A 19,016-nucleotide genomic window follows, 5' to 3' on the forward strand; every position below is an offset into this window, starting at 1 on the left:
ACTGAATTAACCACACACAAAAAAATTAGTTAGTAGAAGGGCATTATCTCACACTGATCAAAGCAGCTAACAGGTGTTATTGTTACATGTATCTTTTGACTTTAAATCACACGTCATCATACTTCCTAACAATTCCTGAGGTTCCATTCTTTTAGACAGTGCTATAGCTTTCCTGCTCACATACTGTATTATTTCTAATTACCTTAAATTCATTCTGGAGCAGGAAGTAAGATTTTGAATATATGGAAATCTTATGTTACCACTCTTCTCAGAGCTCCATAAATCTTAAAATGCAAAGCATTCAAAGTAGGAGTGAGACTGTAGACTACACAAAAAACTATTTTCTAAAAGTAAATAAAATCCTGATGATATCATTGAACACTTGACACTACTAAGAGTGTAGAAGAAAAAGATCTATATTATTATTAACAGCAGTTTCATTTACCCCAGTTTTTTTTCTTTTTCTTTTTTTTTTTTTTTTTTTTTTTTGTAACTTTGCACTGTATAATGGGAAGCACTAGAGACGTTTAATCATGATTCTTATTTGTTTAAATCATGACTTCTAGTTAGCCAAGGGAAGCATTTCAAGTTCCTCAGTCCGTCTTGGTGGCATGAGCTGCGGCAGTGTCTGCACTCAAGTGACACAGTGCAGCTGTCCTAGCCCTAGCCCTCCTGGAGAGGGCTACTCGTCATATGGGGATTTAAACACTTTGCAAGACTGCAGCACTTTCACCAATGAAAGCAAATGCTTTCCTCACGTCCTCAAATTCGAATACAAGTCATCTTGCAGCAGCAGCAGCGCTCTCAGCAGTGACACTTCTATGTGAGCTGTGCTGCAGAGCAGCCTGTGTGCCCATACTATCGGCCTAACAGGTGCTTTAGCATCCTCTACGCGACGAGGCTTCCCTCCCTGCAGCCCGGCCCGGCCCCGGCGGGGTGCGGCAATCCGCCGGCGGGGCCGTGGCCTGCACACCTCAGCCCTCTGCCCTGGGCAAGATCTCGCAGCACTTCCAGACGCTCAGAGCATCTCAGCGAGCCGCGGGATGAGCGGGGAAGGGCGATGGCCAGAGCCGCCGCCAGCCGGCGGGCAGGTAGGTTCCGCGGCGCTGGGGAAGGCGGCGAGCAGCGGGGTGCGCGGGGCCGCTCCCGCGGGGCGTCTCGGCCGGAGCGCCCGCGCTTCTCCCTCGGGCCGGGGCGCGGTAGGGCCCCGCCTGGTTCTACCGACACCGGTACCGGCACCGCCCGGGGCCGCCGGGCCCAGCGCCGCGCTCGGGTTCGTCTCTCCCGCAGCGGCGCGGGGCGAGCGGCCGCGGCCGGCGGCGCCGCCCGCCTCTGCCTCCTCCCCCTCGGTGCCCTGCCTCCTCCCTCCGCCGGGCGGGCGGCCGGCTGCGCGGGCAGGGCGGGCGGGAGGCACGGCGCGGCTGGAAGGTGCTGCGGGAGGGGAACTTTGGAGAAGGTCGCCGGGTGCCTGGGCGCTCCGGCAGCATCATGGCGGAGCAGGGCGAGTCGCCGGTCCACGTCCAGCAGCCCCAGGCGGCACCCGCGCCCGCCGCCCCGGCCGCCGGCTGGCCCATCTGCAGGGACGCCTACGAGCTGCAGGAGGTGATCGGTCAGTGGAGCGGGGGCGCGGCGGGGCGGAGGCGGGGAGGGAAGGCAGGGATGCCGCGGTCGGCTCCGGGCCTACCGGCACTCGCTCTCCCGCAGGCAGGGCTCGTTCACTGCGGCGGACGCAGCCGGCATTGCAGCGGCGGCTGCTGCAAACTTTATCCGCCCGGAGCGGCGGCCCCGGGGGGCGGCGGCTGCTGCTGGAACCCGCCGCGCCCCGCCCGGTGCGGCTCGGCGGAGGTGCCGCTGTCCTGCGGTGCATCGTCACTCAAGCCTTGACCTGCTGCTTTGCGCTGGGACTCCGGCAACTCCGCAGATGCGCTCTGTGTGCTTTGTGTGTCTGCGCTGTGTCCGTGGATGCGCACATGTGCGTGCATCCGGTTACATTACTCTGCATTTTTTCCTGTGCTTTCATGGGGGAGGTAAATCTCACCCGTAGATCTGCTGCTCACGTGACGACTCTCTCTTAATCAGTATATATACATATATATATTTAAATTATGTCCTCTTCTGTTTCATCTTGTTCGCATCTCCTTGTGCCTCTCGGCCCTGTGCCCGTCGGTGGCACGTAAGGCCAGCAGGGGATTACAGCGTCGTTTTCACCCCAGGCAACCTGCTTTTGACCCGGTTTGCCATGTGAAGTTTAACCCGTCTGCTGGCCTCTTCCAATGTCCCTGTGGGAAGGGGACTTTCTTGGTTGTGTGCTTCAGCACTTTGTTCACGTGTCCAGCTAATGCAGATCAGATGTGTTCAGTCTGCATTCTCTTTATTTAAATAAAGTTATTTTGAATTTTGCTTTGTGAAATGCTAACTGTTGTTGAAAGTACGTGTGATGGAAAGTTTTTCATCTCTTGGCCTAGATGCTGCTTGTTGCTAATGATCTACTTTGGGAAAACTTGCTTTTATTTGTATGAAAAATTTTAAACTTCTAGCAAATACTGTAGATGGCAAAGACCAGCTTTGATTGCTGCTTCTTACAAATAAGGCCACCTAAGTGAGAAAAGACCGGGTGATTTGCCTGCTGATGCTGTTAATTATCTTCAGTATTATACTCATTACTAATTGTTGTCAGGCTGATGACAACCAGATCTGCATCGATCTGAAAGTTGAGTGTACCTAGCATTGTCATTAAGTTTTTTTATTTTCCACAGACAGAAACAAAATAGTTGAGAAAAGTACTTCTTCCTTAAAATGGGATGGCTTTTTGTTGACCCAGGTGGTATCTTTGTGTTTCTGTTTGTACGTGCAGGCTGTGAATATGGACTAAGGAGGGATGAAGGTTCAGGTGTTCTGGTCCCTGGAGGAGGCTGACTCTGTTCAGTATTGAGCAGGTGCTGCTGTGGAGGCCTCTCAAAAGTATGGGTTTACTGGACAGAGGACTTTGTCTTCTTCAGTCTGGGGAATGGATCAAAGTTAACCAAGTGGAAGTGATTCCAGTAGCATAAAGGTGTATCTTTGCTGAGGAGTAGGTGTCTTTTCTAAGGTGAAAAACGCCTCAAAGGTGTTGGATTAATCCTTGTCTAGGGTGTAATATGAGTCATATGAGTTACTTAAAAATAATTGTTTTCTGTTACAGTACTTGTAGAATGCCTGTGTGACAATTTCCTTTAGAAACTTTTTCCAATTTATTCTTTCCACTTAAAAGCTTGTATCTTTTGATATGTAAACTGTAATCCTAACTGCTAGTATGTGTTTATATACATCCATTGAACAAATGGATGCTAAATTGGACTAGCAGATACTAATCTGTAGAGAAACTTTTTTGCTAGTTACCTATGGGTGCTGCTAATTATTGATGTAGTTTAAATGAGTGCCTAGGGAGTAATTTGAGGTCAGGGTATATTGAATCAGATTCTCGGGCGCACTGAATTTGCCTGCCATAATTTCACTAAACTTAGGTTTCTTCCATGACTTTCTTTGAAAGTCGCTGAGATTTATTTTGTACCACCTGACTAAAAAATCTTGTGCTTAGTCAAAGATGTTTTTCATTAACAGCTTTTATTTGTTCTCTTAATTTACAGGAGACTCACTATGACATTAAATTTAGTCTGGTTACTATTAAAAATAGAAAAAATCCCAACTGAATGTGCCCCACCCCACTTTCTAAAAAAAAATGCAACCAAACCCTGGAGGCCCCTGGAAATTCCAAGCTTTTGACCACATGATAACGTACTTTTGGAGCTGTAGGATGAATGTAGTTGGTTTTAATGAACGTGTGAGGATGAGGGACTCTTAAAGAATCTTTTTTATATCTGAGGGAGGAGGGAATGACACGGTCTGAACTTGGTTCAGCAGCAACCCTTAGCATGTGCTCTGCCAGGGTTAATTGCATTGAACAGGAATAGTTACCACTTGCTGAAACAGAGCTGATCACCTCTGGAAAGCACTACATACTTCTCCCTGAGGAGCTGGGTAGTGTCAGTTGAGTTCAGGTACAGCAGCTCTTTGCCAGTTAAATGAGAAAAAGAACAATGTAGTGAGGCACCATTGTGGGCTTTGCCACCATAATGGTTTGTCACAATGCTTCCCGACAGAATAGACTTTAGATTCTTTGGTAACTAAAGCAGAGATGCAGGAATGGCTGTTTTAGGAATGTTTAAAAGTTTTGGTGGGGATTATGAAATGAAAGTAATTGTTAGTCTTGTGGACCATCTCCATCCCTTTGACTTAGCAGCTGAAGTTCTATTCTTCTTCTCTGTGAGAACCTGAACTTTTGTTATTGCTCATCTGTGTCTAGCCACATGCTATGTTGAAAACCAAGGCCATGTGATATGGATTTCCAATGAAAAAGTTATTTTTTTTAAATTTTTTTGTCTGTTGTGTCTTTCCTGATGACTGGGAGATTCCAGTGTCTGCTGAGAAGAAAATACTAGCTTTAAGGAGTGCTTCTTATGAGCTGTTATTCCAAATCTGCTTTGTTTTTTAGATGGCTGGGCAGTTCTCTGTAAACTCTTTGTGTGCAGTTTCATGATACATTTAATCTGCTCTAACAGGCAGCTGCTGAAAGGATCACATTGATCTGACAGCGAACTAGTTCTTCTGCCGGGTCAGTTTTCTGCTGGATCGGATTCCCTGTTTGACTTGCTGCATGGCTTTGTGATTGATAGGTTTGATGCAAGGAAGAGGCTCTTCCGATTAATCCCTAGATTCTTATATTTTCTGGAGTGGGAGAAAAACGTTCTGATTGTATAGTGTAAAGAGGAAATTTTTACATTAAGTCAGAATAATACAGGCTGTCCATATATAAAAGCACTTGGGCGTTAGAAGGGGATTCGTAATTGTTAGGAAAGGAGGATCCAACCTTCTCTGGCAGTAGTTACAGAGATAAGAACTGTAATTGCTATTAAGGTAGAGCCAGATTTAATTTAGAGAGGGCCTGGGAGATCTCTTTCTAAGATTTTAATGCATTAAAATGCTCAGTGGATTTTAATATGTGTAGAGGAGATTTTGTTGGTTTTTGTTGGGTTTTTCTGTGAGATGATTCTGACTTAGATTAAAAAAAACAGCTAATAAAAGCAACACTGTGAGAGGTGTTCTTATGCAGTTTGGGTTTATAACCAAGTATTCAGAATAAAATAACTGAAATAGATATCTTTGAATCTACCATGGACATATGTGAGTTTTTTTCCTCAGAAGCAATATAAATCTTCACAGAACAAGCATTTGAATGGTAATCAACATTAACACTTTATTAAATTTTCAGTTTTTTAAAAATCATCTTTCTACTTTTCAAATTGTAATGAGCATTACATCATCTGGATGAGATAAAGCAGCATTAAATCTTGGTTGGTTGTTTTGTTTTATTTTGCATGGGTTTTTTTTAAATTTTATTTTTTTTGCTCAGGTATGATCACGTAGCTTCGACTTATTTTGGAAAACTGCTTTGGAGTTGATACTTCTCTGCGAGATTTGACTTATTGTCATCCTGCATTGATGGAAGATGGATTCTGTTATGGTGGATTCTGATATGGATTATTTTGTGATTAGGTTGGGTACTAGTTTCCATTATAAAATTATATTTTTCTTTCCTGCTGCTGCTGACTTGGAAAATTATTTTCGCTGGGAAACAGCCAGAATTAGATTGAAATAAAAGGTTACTCTTATGAGACAGATTATCTATATTGGCTGCAAATCATTTAAAAGTTACCTTAGTTGAACTTTTGTGTTTGTCTATTTTTTCTTCTAACTTTAAGCTCAAAAATATCTTGTGGTTTGTTGCCTCATAAGGTGCAGTGCTGCTAGGTCAAATGTGTTGGGATTTCGAATAGAACAAGTTACCATGTGAGACTGTTCTGCTGATTTTATGGTTCTTAAGCAGCCTGTGAACTGCTCTTGGTTAATGGCTCTGGGGTCTTTGATGCTGTTTCCTGGTAGGTTAGTTACTTTTTTTTTTTTGTTTCTCCCCTGCTGCTTGTATTGCTAATGGCTCTTTGTCTGACAGAGAATGGACTCTCCCATATTTGTTGTTATCAGAGATCTTTGAGTGTCAGAGCAGTCTCTGTTTATGATGCTTAGGAACCCATGTTCACATTGGTAGTGCTGTATGCTTTTTGAAAAGCCTCTCTATAGTTAGAGGTAAAACTATAGTTCTGTGTTGTTGTTCTATTAATCAGATGCTCATTTCTCATTCTCATTTTCCAAAATTTCTTATCCCTGTGCTGAATATTTTTTTTTTTTTTTTTGAGATTTGAGGGTCTTTCTTTTGCCGTAGTTTTTATGTGTGTGCTGTAAATAAAATCACACTGTGCTGAATGAAATACCGCACTAGCAACTAAAGCTATGGCAAAATTTCATATTTGCTCTTGCAAATAATCTTGCATGAGAAGCTGCATATTTTGATAAGTAATACTTAATGCTACCTAAAGTTTTTGTACCAAAACTTTTTGTAAAAAAATGTGCCTGCCTTAATTCTACACCAAAGTAAATTCTATTCCTTACCAATAAATCTTAAAAGTTACTACAGCAGCTTAAGCATATTGTACATGCACATATTAAATACAGCCTTTGTAATATTAATTGTAACTCAATACAACTGCAGCTTGACAGGAAGAGTTTAATTTTGTAAATTAAATGTTTTGTTTTGGGAAATAATTGGTTGAGATTTTCTGTCTGTTAATACCCATATGTAGAAACTCTGGAAATATTAAATCTCCATTTAGTATTTTAATAAGGAGTGGCTTTTAATTCAGTCGCCAGGGTAAAGGTGGTCCTGGTGCAATTTAAAAACACCTTGTGGAACATTCACAGTGCTGTGGTGCTAATGAGGCTATGCAGAGCTTGAATTTATTAAGTTGTTAATTATTTGCTTTGTCGCCACATGGTAGTGTTGGGAAAGGGACCTCTGTCTTGGTTTTTTTTTCTGTATTTTTTTAAATTCATTTTTTTCTTTTTTTTTCCTTTTCTTTTTATTTCCTTTTTTTTTTAATGGAAATGCATTAGAAATACTCAGATTGGAGACATGGCTGTACATAGCTGTAGTTTTCATTGGTTCAAAGAGGTTGTACTTTAAGTGATTCGATATTCAAACTTTGTTGTATAATCTAGTGAATTTTAAAACAAAATTACCTCATGCAGTTGGAATTCAGACTTGTCAGGAAAAAGATTAGAAGATTAATTGTAATTTATATGGCATTGGTGAGATGCTGATGAAGATGTTAGATTTTCGAGAGTGCCTATGAACAATTCCCTGGTACATTCTTCCAGGGTTGCTGTTCATGACAGTCCTGTGGTCTGCTTGCAAGAGAAGCTCAGTGAAAAGTTTGTACAGTATTCTCCATTTGTTAGCTGAAGTAATAAGTTTGTGGCATTAGTGGAGTTAATATTTTCAGTCCTTTGTGTTTGACTAGGTATGTGGCTTTACTCAATAGTTCAGTGAAACTTCAGTATGATAAATTAGCTGTCTCCATTAATCGTTTGTCTTTGAAAATAACAATTTCTGAATCTTTTTATTAGACTAATTATTCCTGTGGATGTCTAAATGCCTCTGAGGTATTTTGATTGTGTTAAATATAGATGAAACTTGAGAATGTCCTATAGGCTGATGTAATGATTATGTTACATAGCTTTTGAGCTGTGCTTCTGCGCTTAAAGAAATTAGAATGAGAAGCAGAAAATTTGAAGCTTTTCTGTGTTCCTAATCATGCTTTCAGAAGAATCGTGTACTTAATGGTCTTGAAGGTCAGGATCCATGTTGAATGTCTATGTGCCGAGTATACCTGCGTCAGGGTAGTGGTACAAAAAATTTAACCGACCAGAGAAATACTGTGTATTTGTTAATCATGTTTTCTGTCTTTTAGGAGTAATATGAACAAGAGCATAAACTTGATCTATTGCTTTAGACTTCTGAGAAACAACATACTTGGATTCAGAAGCATAGCTATTTAATTATAAAGTTGCTTTTTCCTTCTCACTTTTTTGCTTTGAAGGTATTTTATTACAGGGACTGAATTTAAGCTTATAATTTATTCCTCTTAGTGTCCTCTGCTCCCAGACTCTAAGTCACTTCAGGCTAATAATAGAAACTTCATTAGAATAAGATTAGAATCACCTAATGAAAATTTAATTATATGATAGTATTTATATTGCTCCAACTCTTCCATTGTTTTATGAGAAGCAATATATAAGAAATAAGAAGTTTTCTGCTTGTAGTGTGTCGTCACAATAGACTCGAATTCTAGGAGGCACATTTTGTTGGAGTGAGCTAGCTGAAGATGATTTGTAGCTCAACACTGCTGTACTAATTAGAGCTCTTTATGACACTACAGTAGCAATAATGCCTTTGTTTTCGTGGATTGCTGTTTTTCATTCTCGGAAGAGAATGATGCACTGTGTGATGACATCCGGAATACTTGGAAAATACTGCATTCATGGTATTAGAATTGTTCCAAGTGTTTACTTTCAAACTAAATGAAAAACAATAAAATATGCCGACTAAATCAACACCAGAATTTGTTTATAGTGCTTCTTCAGAAATGAATAGTAATTCTTTTTTAAGAGCTTTTTTCTAGGCAGGAAATCTGGCTCAGCATAGCAAATCTTCAATATGCCCTATTTTTATAAGGGAGTTCTGTGGAATTCTGATGGTACCCTGGTAAGGTAACTTGGTTCCACGGTGAATGCCAGATACCAAGTTATACAGAGGCATTTTCAAGGGGTTTTGCCTTTCAGATTTTAGGAGTTGTATGCATATTGAATAATGATTTCTATATTGCTGATGAAACAACAGGGAGAATGAAATGATCAGAGTCCATGTTTCTTTTCATGTGAGGATGAATGGATAATAACATGGCAGCATAGACCAAAGAGCCTGCTGCAAGGTCTTTGGCTGATACTTGTTTATTCTTCCCTTAACATTTTGAAGTGTGAGTGAAGTTGGATTCTTTTTCATTTTAAAGGAAGCCAGGGTAGATCTGATTACAAAACAACATTTTTGGAGGGGGGGGGGGGGGGGGGGGGAAGAAAAGCTTTCCAAATTTCTTCAGTTTATCCTCAACTGAAGAAGGTGTCATACCTCTGTCCTTTGAGCTAGTTTACTGCTAGTTATTTTTAATTATGCTCAAAGATAAGTATTCCTTCAAATCTCTTCAAATAATGAACTGTTACATCTAATGTTACTCATTGTTCAATTGTTTGTGTATTTTTCTAGTCCTTAAATTTGATGAATTCACAAGTTGTGGTTATATGCTGATATGACAGTAATATGATATTGCTAACCTAATCTAGATTTGTGCGCAATTTTTGTGCACAAATGCATTCTGCTCCATGCAAAAAAGAAACCTGCAGTTATACTGCCTAGGAGTTACATTTAAGAATTACCTAGGGGACTCTTCTTCAGAACTAGGATGTCATGGGAGATTAAATAGAAATACTTCCATTGCTGCTTCATCTGTTTTCATAGTTTACTACTGGCTTTTTACAGATAGTTAAAATTTAGTCTTAGATTGGAGACTAGTTTAAAATTTGTGTCCACTCAACAGCTACATTTAATAAGAGGTTTCTATATGTTGGGGGAGCAGAAGAAGTATATAAAAATGCAGGTGGTATAGGTTGGTATGTAAGACTTGATAGATTCTGAGATAAGATACTTAGTCTTCTTCAATTGCAACTGCTCTCTAACCCTTCAGATACTTAGTCAACAAGAAAAATTACCATTTTCAATAAGTTTCATCCTCCTCTTCAGAAATTAGAACCACTGTGGTATTGGGAAAGTTCTCTTATTAGAGTGACCTAAACTGCAGAAATCTTTTAAAAGAGGTTTGTGCTGAAACACTGTGGAGACTAACACTGAGCCAGTAAAAGAGAGACTTGATGAATCATTATGGGCTAATGAGGTTATTGACTTTTGTTTTTAAGGAAAAGAAGAAAATTGAAAAGAAATGCTTGTGATCTATTTCAAATACATGTACTGTGCCATAAGTGGAAAGTATCAGACCTTTATCAATAATGGAATAATAAGTATCACATCCTTGTATGAAGGATGTGGGCATATGCAATAATGCTGGTAATGTGGTCCAACCATCTCACCTCACTGTCTGTCTTTTTGAGACTTGACTAGGGGAGAGTAGTTAAAACTAAAATGTTAATGTCATTTGTTGATCACAATTGTTCAAATATCCTTCTTCTCTTTGCCAAGTCAAGTTCCGCAAGGTTTAAAATAATGTTTAAAAAACAAATGGAGAGAGGAAAAGGTAGATTTATGTCAAGTTTAGAACAACTTGAAGGAACTTCTTCAGGTAATCTTAAATCCCAGAGGAGTATTTGTGGAGTTTTTATACGCTCTCTGTGAAGCATGTGCAAAGTAGAATGCAGAACACTGCTTTTAGGTCATACCCTTTTGAAAGAAGTGAAGTGTGGCCATATGTAGTAGCTCTTGAGAAGGTTTCTATTGTGTGAACCCAGATGGTTAAAAGCAATTCTAATGACTTTGTTGCGTTGAGGAAGGATGGTAGGGTGTGCATGGTGTGTAGCATGAAGGGACAGGTTGGCTGTAAGGGCGTGCTTACACTAGAGAGAATGGTAGCAAAAACACCAGGACAAGACGAAACTCTGACCTATTGTCTGTTGTGAAATGGGAATAGTAGGCATCTTGATGTGGTCTGAAATTGCATTATTTCACTGCTAACTTTTTAAATTGGCAAAGAGAACTTGTCTGTAGCAGAATGACTTTTCAAGTAGTGGAAAAACCCCATTGTTCTTACAAAGCTGGTTTGGTTTTGGTTTTGGTTTTTTTTTTTTGAGTCTGACTGTGAGTAATTCTTTTGTTTTGTTCTGCAGGAGACAACTGGATGATTTATGCAACCTGAGCTTTCATTATACTGTATCAGTTTCCTAAACAGAGACTGGGTGTTAAACCAGTCTATGTTTTGGTTATGGTGTAGTTGGTATTCTCTGCTTTGAGGGATTTGGAAAACTCATAAGGCTCAGTGTGTCTGAAGAAGCCCTACCTTCTGACAAGAAATAGTTGGCTGTAATCTATTCTATTCAATCATTTTCTGTGATCCCAATTTGTAATGCTAAAGGTTGCTTGTGACAATTTAGTTACGCTGTGTATAGTGCACTACTTCTGTAGTCTGTTACCTCTCAACTGAAATACTTATCTGTGTAATCTGGTCTCTAATAGCTGCTCCTCTGGAACACTTCACTCTTCAACTTGTTTAGTAGATGAGACAGAAGTCTTCTGACCAGATATGAAAACTGCAGGTTTGCCTTCTCTCTATCTCTGGTTGTTCACCTTGTGAGCCGGAGTAGGGGAGATCTTCAAGAGGAAGGAGGCATATAGCTGCTCAGTGTCTGGCTCCTACTTAAGTATGTGAAACTGTTTTTTCAAACAGTTTTATATGTATATAGGTCCAGCTGAGGACCTACTCGAATACTTGAGGAAGTATTCAAGATTTTATCCTGGCATTGGATAAATAAATTCTATGTGTGCTTATTCTGTTTATCTTTTTTGAGGCCTTTGTATACAAATCTATTTTAAAAGCAAAGATCTTGGTTGTTTTCTGCAAGTAGATAAAACTACTGGCATAGATGAAAAAGACACATAAGGAAAATCTTGGTCTTTTTTCCTATATACTTAATAGCTAAAAATACTTCTCCTCTTTTAATGTACATTTGTGTAGTCAAAGTAATGAGAGGATTTGTGTCTTGATGCCTGCTGAATGACAGATTCATTAAAGTGATGTACATGAGTCTTACCTTAGCTGAATTGTGCTGACTTGGTGATTTCTTCCTTGGGATGTCTTACTTAATTTTAAAAATCTCTTAATTCTTTTATTACCTACATTATTGGAATTTTTAAAGGCTTTGTTCTGTAAGCAGACAGAACAGGACATGTCAATATTTGTCTGTGACCACATCCTGCAGAAACATGACTAGTTAGTCCTGTTGAGAGTTTTTTTTAAAGAGACTTTTTTTAAAAGATGAGCTCAGAGTTTTGACACGAAATTCATACACAGTTAAAAAGCTTTGTGATTTGAGTGAAAACATCATGTGAACCAACAATACATGAAAATAGCTAAGCAAATAGCAATTAAAACATGTACAATAACTTTCAGTCATGAGGTATTGTTGGTGCTGTTTTCAGATGTGCAGAGGAAAAGCTCTCAATTGTTCTTAAGTCGGTTGGTAACTGAATCCATGTTTGTAGAGCTTGACAACAAAAGGCTTTTTGTTCACAATCTGTATTCATCTAGAACATGCCAAATAAATAGGACATAGTTTATAAGCAGGCCAATATAACATGTTGCTCAAATAATTTACCAGAAATCTATAATTTATATTGAAATATTTAGAATTACAGGTAGAAGCTTGTTGGGAGCTTTTAGATTTCTGCATGGATGAGCACAATGCAATTATTTGAGGAAGCGTACATTGCTATATTTGATGCAGCAGCAAGATGTGCAACTTGAGCAAACCTCCTTCTGAATATTACTTGAAATAATTTCATTAATTTAGTGAGGCAATACTGACTGGGCAATGCCAGTGGGTGTCTGATAAAAGAGGCATCAATATCTTTTATTCCTGTGGTTCACAAATAAAGCATACTAGAGAAAATTATTCTATTCCTTTCCTGCACATTTGTTCAATTCCCCTGGGCTTTGTCATTAGAGTAGTTGTGTGACCATACGTGATCTGCATGCCAAGTAAACATGAGTGACTTTCTCTGCTGGGCCATTCAATGACTTGCATCTTCTCACTGTTGGTGTGGCACTTGTGCCTCCTGTGCTCTTCACAAAGATCATCTTGCTCCTTGTAGGGTGTTACTCCAGTCATGATGAATGAGCAGGAACAGTGGTGGAACTGTAGGAGATTTGGCATGTAGAGTTTACTGATGTTTTTCTGTTCATTGGATAGGGGAACAAAAACCCTGGTTAAACAGGAACTGACCTAAAAGAACAGAAAGAAATAATATTTGATAAAGCACAGTACCCACTCCTCCATGTATGAATTGAGCAGGTCATGTTTTTGGTTAAAACAGATGTATCCAAAGACAGAAGTGTAATGTTCCCAAACTATGAAATGCATTGAGGTGGTAGTTGTGTCTTGATAAATAAGCACATCATTTTAAGTCGTTGACTTTGGAATTTCTTGTAGCATATGGAAAAATCTTTCAGGTTTTTCTTTTCCATCTGAAAAGTGTGAAAGGTGTCTTGCTAGTGGAAAGGTATGCATGTGGGAAATGTACTGAAAAAGGATAAACAGCAGATTTGAAGTTCTTTCTCAGTATGGGTTTCTCATGCTGGTCACAGGTTTAACTCATCTGAAGAATTTTATTTTCTGCTCTTTTTCAGGTAGTGGTGCTACAGCAGTTGTCCAGGCAGCGCTCTGCAAACCCAGGCAAGAACGTGTAGCAATAAAGAGAATCAACTTAGAAAAATGCCAAACCAGTATGGATGAATTACTTGTAAGTAAATAAGGGGGCAATATGTTATATGGAGACTTACCTTTTGTTTTGACTTTGTTTTTGGCTTGGTCCAAGGGTGAAGGTAGAATTTTATGCGGGATGTGAGAGAAGGATTTGAAAGTAATCTGAAAGATTTACACTATTCCCTAAAGATATAATTTTTAATGTATATTTTCTCATGTCACAAAAATAAGATATGCAAACTTGAGTCTTGGGATAATCAGCTTGGGATAACTGTGGGAAGACGCTAAATTCTTGTTTTCTGGAAGCTCAGTTTTTAAGAGATTACTGTCTGGTTGTCTGTCTTTTTTTAATACTGAGGAAAGATACATTTTCCTTTAGTTAAACACTGATTAAGAGTATGAACAAAAAATTTTGTAGGTCTCCTTAAAATGTCTAAAGCACCAAAACATCTTGTATCATTTTGTAATGATAACTGTTAAGGAGAAAAGGAGGAATGGCTATACTGCCATCTATGCAAGGAAACTCTTGTTAAAGCTAGTAACACACATTTATTGGATAGGCCATAACAGGAGTGTTTGAAGAATATTAATTGTTTAGGCCACTGATGAGAGAAAAAAGGGACTGTAAGAAGCCATTTGTAAAGGAACTGCAAGAGTTTTTTCTCTGCACTGGTTATGGCAATCCAGACAAAGTCAGAAAGAACTATTGAAACCCAAAACCTATTGCTTTCTAATGCTCCTAGATAGGTGCTTATAAGACTAATGTATGTTTATATATAGGCAGCATAACAAGATTTGAAGGACACAAAACCATTCTAAAAGTGAGAACACTCTCTTCTGTTCCACAGGTTATACTACAGCCTAGAGACTGTGGGCTTTTTCTAATGCAGAAATTCCTGCCTCTGAAGGAAATGATCTCCTCAGCAGGGAATTGCCAGTGCAAAAGATATCTTGAATTTGATACAGAGGGTATGGTCCATCCAGTTTCTTCAGATAAAATGGCTTTTTTACAGTGGAGGACCCAAAATGCTCTTCCCCTGGTGATTGATGGCATTCACCTTCAGTTTATGTGACCGCTTGTATGCAACATTGTTGTGGTTTTTACCAGGATTGTGATAATAGTGGAAGTTACTTCTGAGGTAGTGAGAATTCTGTCAACTGAAAAGTGAAAAGATAAATTCTGAACTGTCTTTAAGCCCAAGGTGGGATGCTGTGCATGATGTATTAACAGCTACAGTCCCCAAAGAACATTTCTATAAAAAGATAAATACTAATGACTGTAAGAAAAGATGGTCAGAATTGGATCTTTTTCGTTAGAATTTGAACCAATACTGGGAATTAAGAATTAAAATTTCACAAACAAACAAGCAAAACCAGACAAAACAGCCAGAAATCTGCAAGAGAAATTCTTGTGGTCTGGAGAAATGATTGCAGTTAGTTACGAGCTTGTAGAAAGTTACCTTGCCAAATCCTTGAGTGTCTTTACTGTTGACATGTCTCCACTGTCTGTCAAATGAGGCAGTAGGTCTTGAATTTTTGGTCCTATATTGCTTTCTTTTGGTACGAAGACAACTGTCCATACCATGTTTTTTATTTTATAACATAAGTCAATTTCTGCTTTTCTGTGCTCAGATTTTTTGTTTCTTTTATTTGTAGATCCGTTTTGATCTGAACATGACTTCTGGTTTCGTGGTTAGGAGAGTTAAAGAATCACATGCACATACATAACAAACTTCTTTTTCTGTGAGGTTCAGTATACTTATGACTCAGCTCTATTAGAGAAACTTTAAAATTTTGTTTGAAAAATAGAGACTTTTTCTGGAAAAAGGCATAATTGACCTTCGAAACTATTGTTACAACTGTACTAATATTTTCATTTCAGTTGGTAGTACTTAGAATGTTCTTGCATTTGTGGCAGAATCTGAGTTTAAAATTTTGAATCTTATCAGTTTTTAGTAACTTATTTTTCTGATGAAGCAATTTTTTTTGGCATAGGGATGTTCTAAAACTGTCTACTCTCTGAACGTGCTGTTTGTTGAATTGCTGGTGCAGAGTGCTTATGGACGCTGTGCACAGGCAGCCTTCACAAGCTCTCAGCTGTGTGGCCTTCAGGGAAGTGGAAATGCATCAATCCTGGTGGCCTTGTAAGCAGGCCTAGGATTTGGGCCAGTGTCAATTAAAGTAGAAAGGCAGTGTGGGAGGGAGTTTAAATATTACTGAGGTTACACAAACTGCCAAACTCCTGAAATTCGATACTCTGTTTCCTGCAATGTCCTGTGTTCTCACTATTGTAACCTAAGTGTAACTTAACCCCCTAAGCCAAGGAAAACGTCCTGTCCTTACCGCTGTCCTCACTGGGTATCTCTTCCCCGTTTCTTTGCCTCCAGTTTTTTTTAAGCAATCAAAACCTCCAGTCTGCGCGCTGCAGAGCGTTCTGTGGGATGGCAGTGTGATGGAGCAGGTCAGATTTTTCGGCTGTTGGCGTTTGTGCTGTGAGGCGGCTCTATGGGAGGCCGCGGGCAGCGCCCCCTGCCGGGGCCCGGCGCCGGCCCGGCCTGCGCCGAGCGCGGAGCGCGGAGCGGGGCTGCCAGAGGAGCTCTCGCAGTTGCTCATTAACTGTGTCACCCACCTGCCCTTAGGCTGAAAGACATTTTTATGCAGCTGCTCAGTGAAACTGGATCAGGAATAACCTGGCTGAAAGAGGTTAGCTTTTAACCTGGGCACATTGCCTGGTGCAGCACACAAATGCCTGTGCTAGCGCAAGGCAAGGGTGAATAGAGGGATGAGGGAGAGATTTAAAATTGCTGTTACTTCTTTGCTGCTGTTGAATGTCTAAGATGTCATAAATGTGAAGGCTCGAGCGTGTTCTCCTGGATGTTCTGCTGCGAGCTCTTTTCCTGGCAGTGTATTTGAAGTGAATGCTTTTCTCTCTCATCTCTGCATATCGTGGGCCACAGCCAAATAGATGAAGTCTGTGGAGACTTACTATTCTGTTTATGATAGGAGTTTTCTAGAGCTGCAAGTCTAAAATTAATTCTTTCCTGACTAAAATTTCATCCCTTATCTCTCATGAGGTGCTTTCTGCTTGTTTATTTTTGTTTTGCAAAGACTGAAAAAAAAAGTCATGAAATCTGAGACACAAGGTGCCTTTGGCAATGGTTACTGTGGTAGCTCAATTGTTGCCCATGAGTTGATGCAGGGAGGTAAAATATTCAAAGCGCTTTTCAGTTAAAGATAGTGAAGCTTATCTCATTCAATTAGTTACATTTCTGCATTATTAATGTCTGAGAAAAATAGATGAGGTGCATTTTTGCCCAGTGGTGTCAGCTGGACTTTTTGAGTCACTGTTTTATTACCAGCATGAGAAAATAATAAAACAGTGTAAGAAATGAAATAGTAACCAGGTGTGGGAGAGTTACAGTTAAGGTTTGGAATGGGTAGCTGAATTAAGACCCTGAGGCAGTAATTTGACTTGTGTTTAAGATGACATGTCTTCTGGGAGAGGAAAATGTGCTCCACATGTCTGTCTTCTGTCTTCCACCTACTATCTTCTGGGGGATGACAGGGAGCTGTCTTGCAAATTGCTCTTATTATTCAGGTTCATTGATTCATTATCCAGACATTCTCCCTTCTGTGATTCAGGTTCCGAAGTCTTCTAAGGAAGAGGACTTTGGACAGCAGAACAAGGTGCAATGTGTGTCAAACTACAGCCTGACTTTAAAAGGCACCTATAAGCACCATGAGATTACATCTCAGTCTTTAATACATATAACTAACTTTTTATTAAAAAAAGCTGTGATTTTGAGTGCACTGCAAATAAAAAAAAACCTCTTTCAAACAATTACTAAAATGAAGTTTAAAGTTGAAAATGGTATTTCTGGCAGTTTTAATCAACCTAAGTGGGACCTGCATAGTGCCTAACTTGCACAAGTGCTGTTGAGTCAGAGAGAAACACAGTCCAGCTCAAAGCAGTTGCTTTTTAGGGAGGGAGGAGAGGAGGAAGGGTTATTTTAGATGGATTGGCTTCTGGACTGGCTCACCCTCCAGGAGTGTGTCCTCTAGCACCAGGGATGGATCGGGGCTCTGTGGCTGGAGATGGAGAGGGAGGAATAGGGTTGTGGCAGCTTAAATTGGTGTGAGGCCAAACCCTCTGGTACTGAAGAGGCCTCATGCTCCTATGTAAAGGACTGGCAGGAGAATGAGAGTGGCCAGAAAGGTGTTACAGAACAATTATGTGAAAGAGTGAATAGAAAAAGAACTCTGCTTGAATTAACAGATACAAGACAGTCATTCTTAATGTGTACAGCTGTGGCCTGTCATAGATGCTGTTACTTGGTAGTGCCACGTTGTGCATCTGTTGGTGACTGTGTGTTCCTCTAGTCAATTGTTTCCTATGACTTTTGGCCTGTAATATTGCTTTTTCTCCATTTCTGTTTAATTGTGTGGCTCTGGTGTCCACCTGTCCATCCCACAGTAGCTGAGCCAGTAGTGCTGTGTCCTTTGTTCGACGTCTTCCTTCCTCCTTTCCTATATGTTCTCATTCTACTCTTCATATCCCTTTTGAACTGGAAGTGCAATAGATTTTGATCTTTCCTTGCATTTTGTTGTCCAGCCTGTACCCACACCTTCAGCTCTTGGAGACTACTCATTCTTCATTGCTTACGGTGAATTTGAGACTTTCACAGTAATTTCTTTGCTGTTCTTGGAAGAAAAGTGATGTAGCTATGCCTGTATCTCCTGGCCAAACTTCCCTCCTGTTCTTAGCAGTAATGTTTTTTCTTGCATGCAAATCTTTAGGTAAATTGAAGTGTTTTAATACCTTGATGTATATTCTGGACATACTTTAGTTCTGTTACAGTACTTCACTTTGGAAATTAAACTTTATATTAGCAAAACTGATAGCTGGCTCTGTTGTGTTGGGCTTTGTATTTCTTACAGAAAGAAATTCAAGCAATGAGTCAGTGCAATCACCCTAATGTGGTGACCTATTACACATCTTTTGTGGTGAAGGATGAACTTTGGCTGGTTATGAAGCTATTAAGTGGGGGTAAGTTACTGGTTTTACTTGTTTAGCTGCAAGGCAACTGTAGGATTTTTTTCCTAATGTACCACCTTTGAGTTCATTGATCTAAACTAATGAGAAAGGGGTAGATGCTACATAGGATGAACCTTGAGATGTAGGCATGTTAAGGAGGAATGTGCAAGCTTACAAAGTTTGTATATCTGTATTCATAGGACAGGTTAAGAATTACTGAAATACAGTAGTTATATAAACATAATTTAATTTCCATTCTGAACCAATTTATCAAAGTTCTCTATTAAGGCTGTGTAGGGAAAACTGATTAGAATTAAGTCAATTCTGTCAATGTGATCTTTCATGGAGTTTCTCTAGAGTTCTCTGTATTTTTATAAAAATGCATATATTTCTGATTTCATAATGAGTATTACTCATTCCTTATTCAAGCAAGATCTGTCTAGTATTACGCATATTGCATCCTTTTTATTGCTTAAGCTAACCAAACACTCATTGCATTTTTTATGATAGT

At 39.7% G+C, this 19,016-nt stretch overlaps 1 protein-coding gene across 4 annotated transcripts in view; it reads left to right on the plus strand.

The window, feature by feature from the left end:
- The first annotated feature begins 545 nt into the window (after positions 1–545).
- STK39 (serine/threonine kinase 39) overlaps positions 546–19,016 on the plus strand; it is a 76,319-nt gene continuing 57,848 nt past the window's right edge. For 2 of the 4 annotated variants that reach the window (XM_056496324.1, XM_056496323.1), the window contains exons 1-3: positions 546–1,091; positions 13,395–13,507; positions 18,409–18,517. In XM_056496324.1, the coding sequence (XP_056352299.1) occupies positions 1,061–1,091; positions 13,395–13,507; positions 18,409–18,517 (253 nt within the window). In that variant the 5' untranslated portion in view covers positions 546–1,060. Of the gene's footprint in view, positions 1,092–1,377; positions 1,610–13,394; positions 13,508–18,408; positions 18,518–19,016 lie in introns of those variants that run through there. The other 2 variants (XM_056496325.1, XM_056496322.1) reach the window with 2 other exon arrangements.

Source organism: Oenanthe melanoleuca, chromosome 7, assembly GCF_029582105.1.
Source record: "Oenanthe melanoleuca isolate GR-GAL-2019-014 chromosome 7, OMel1.0, whole genome shotgun sequence".
NCBI classification, from domain to species: Eukaryota; Metazoa; Chordata; class Aves; order Passeriformes; family Muscicapidae; genus Oenanthe; species Oenanthe melanoleuca.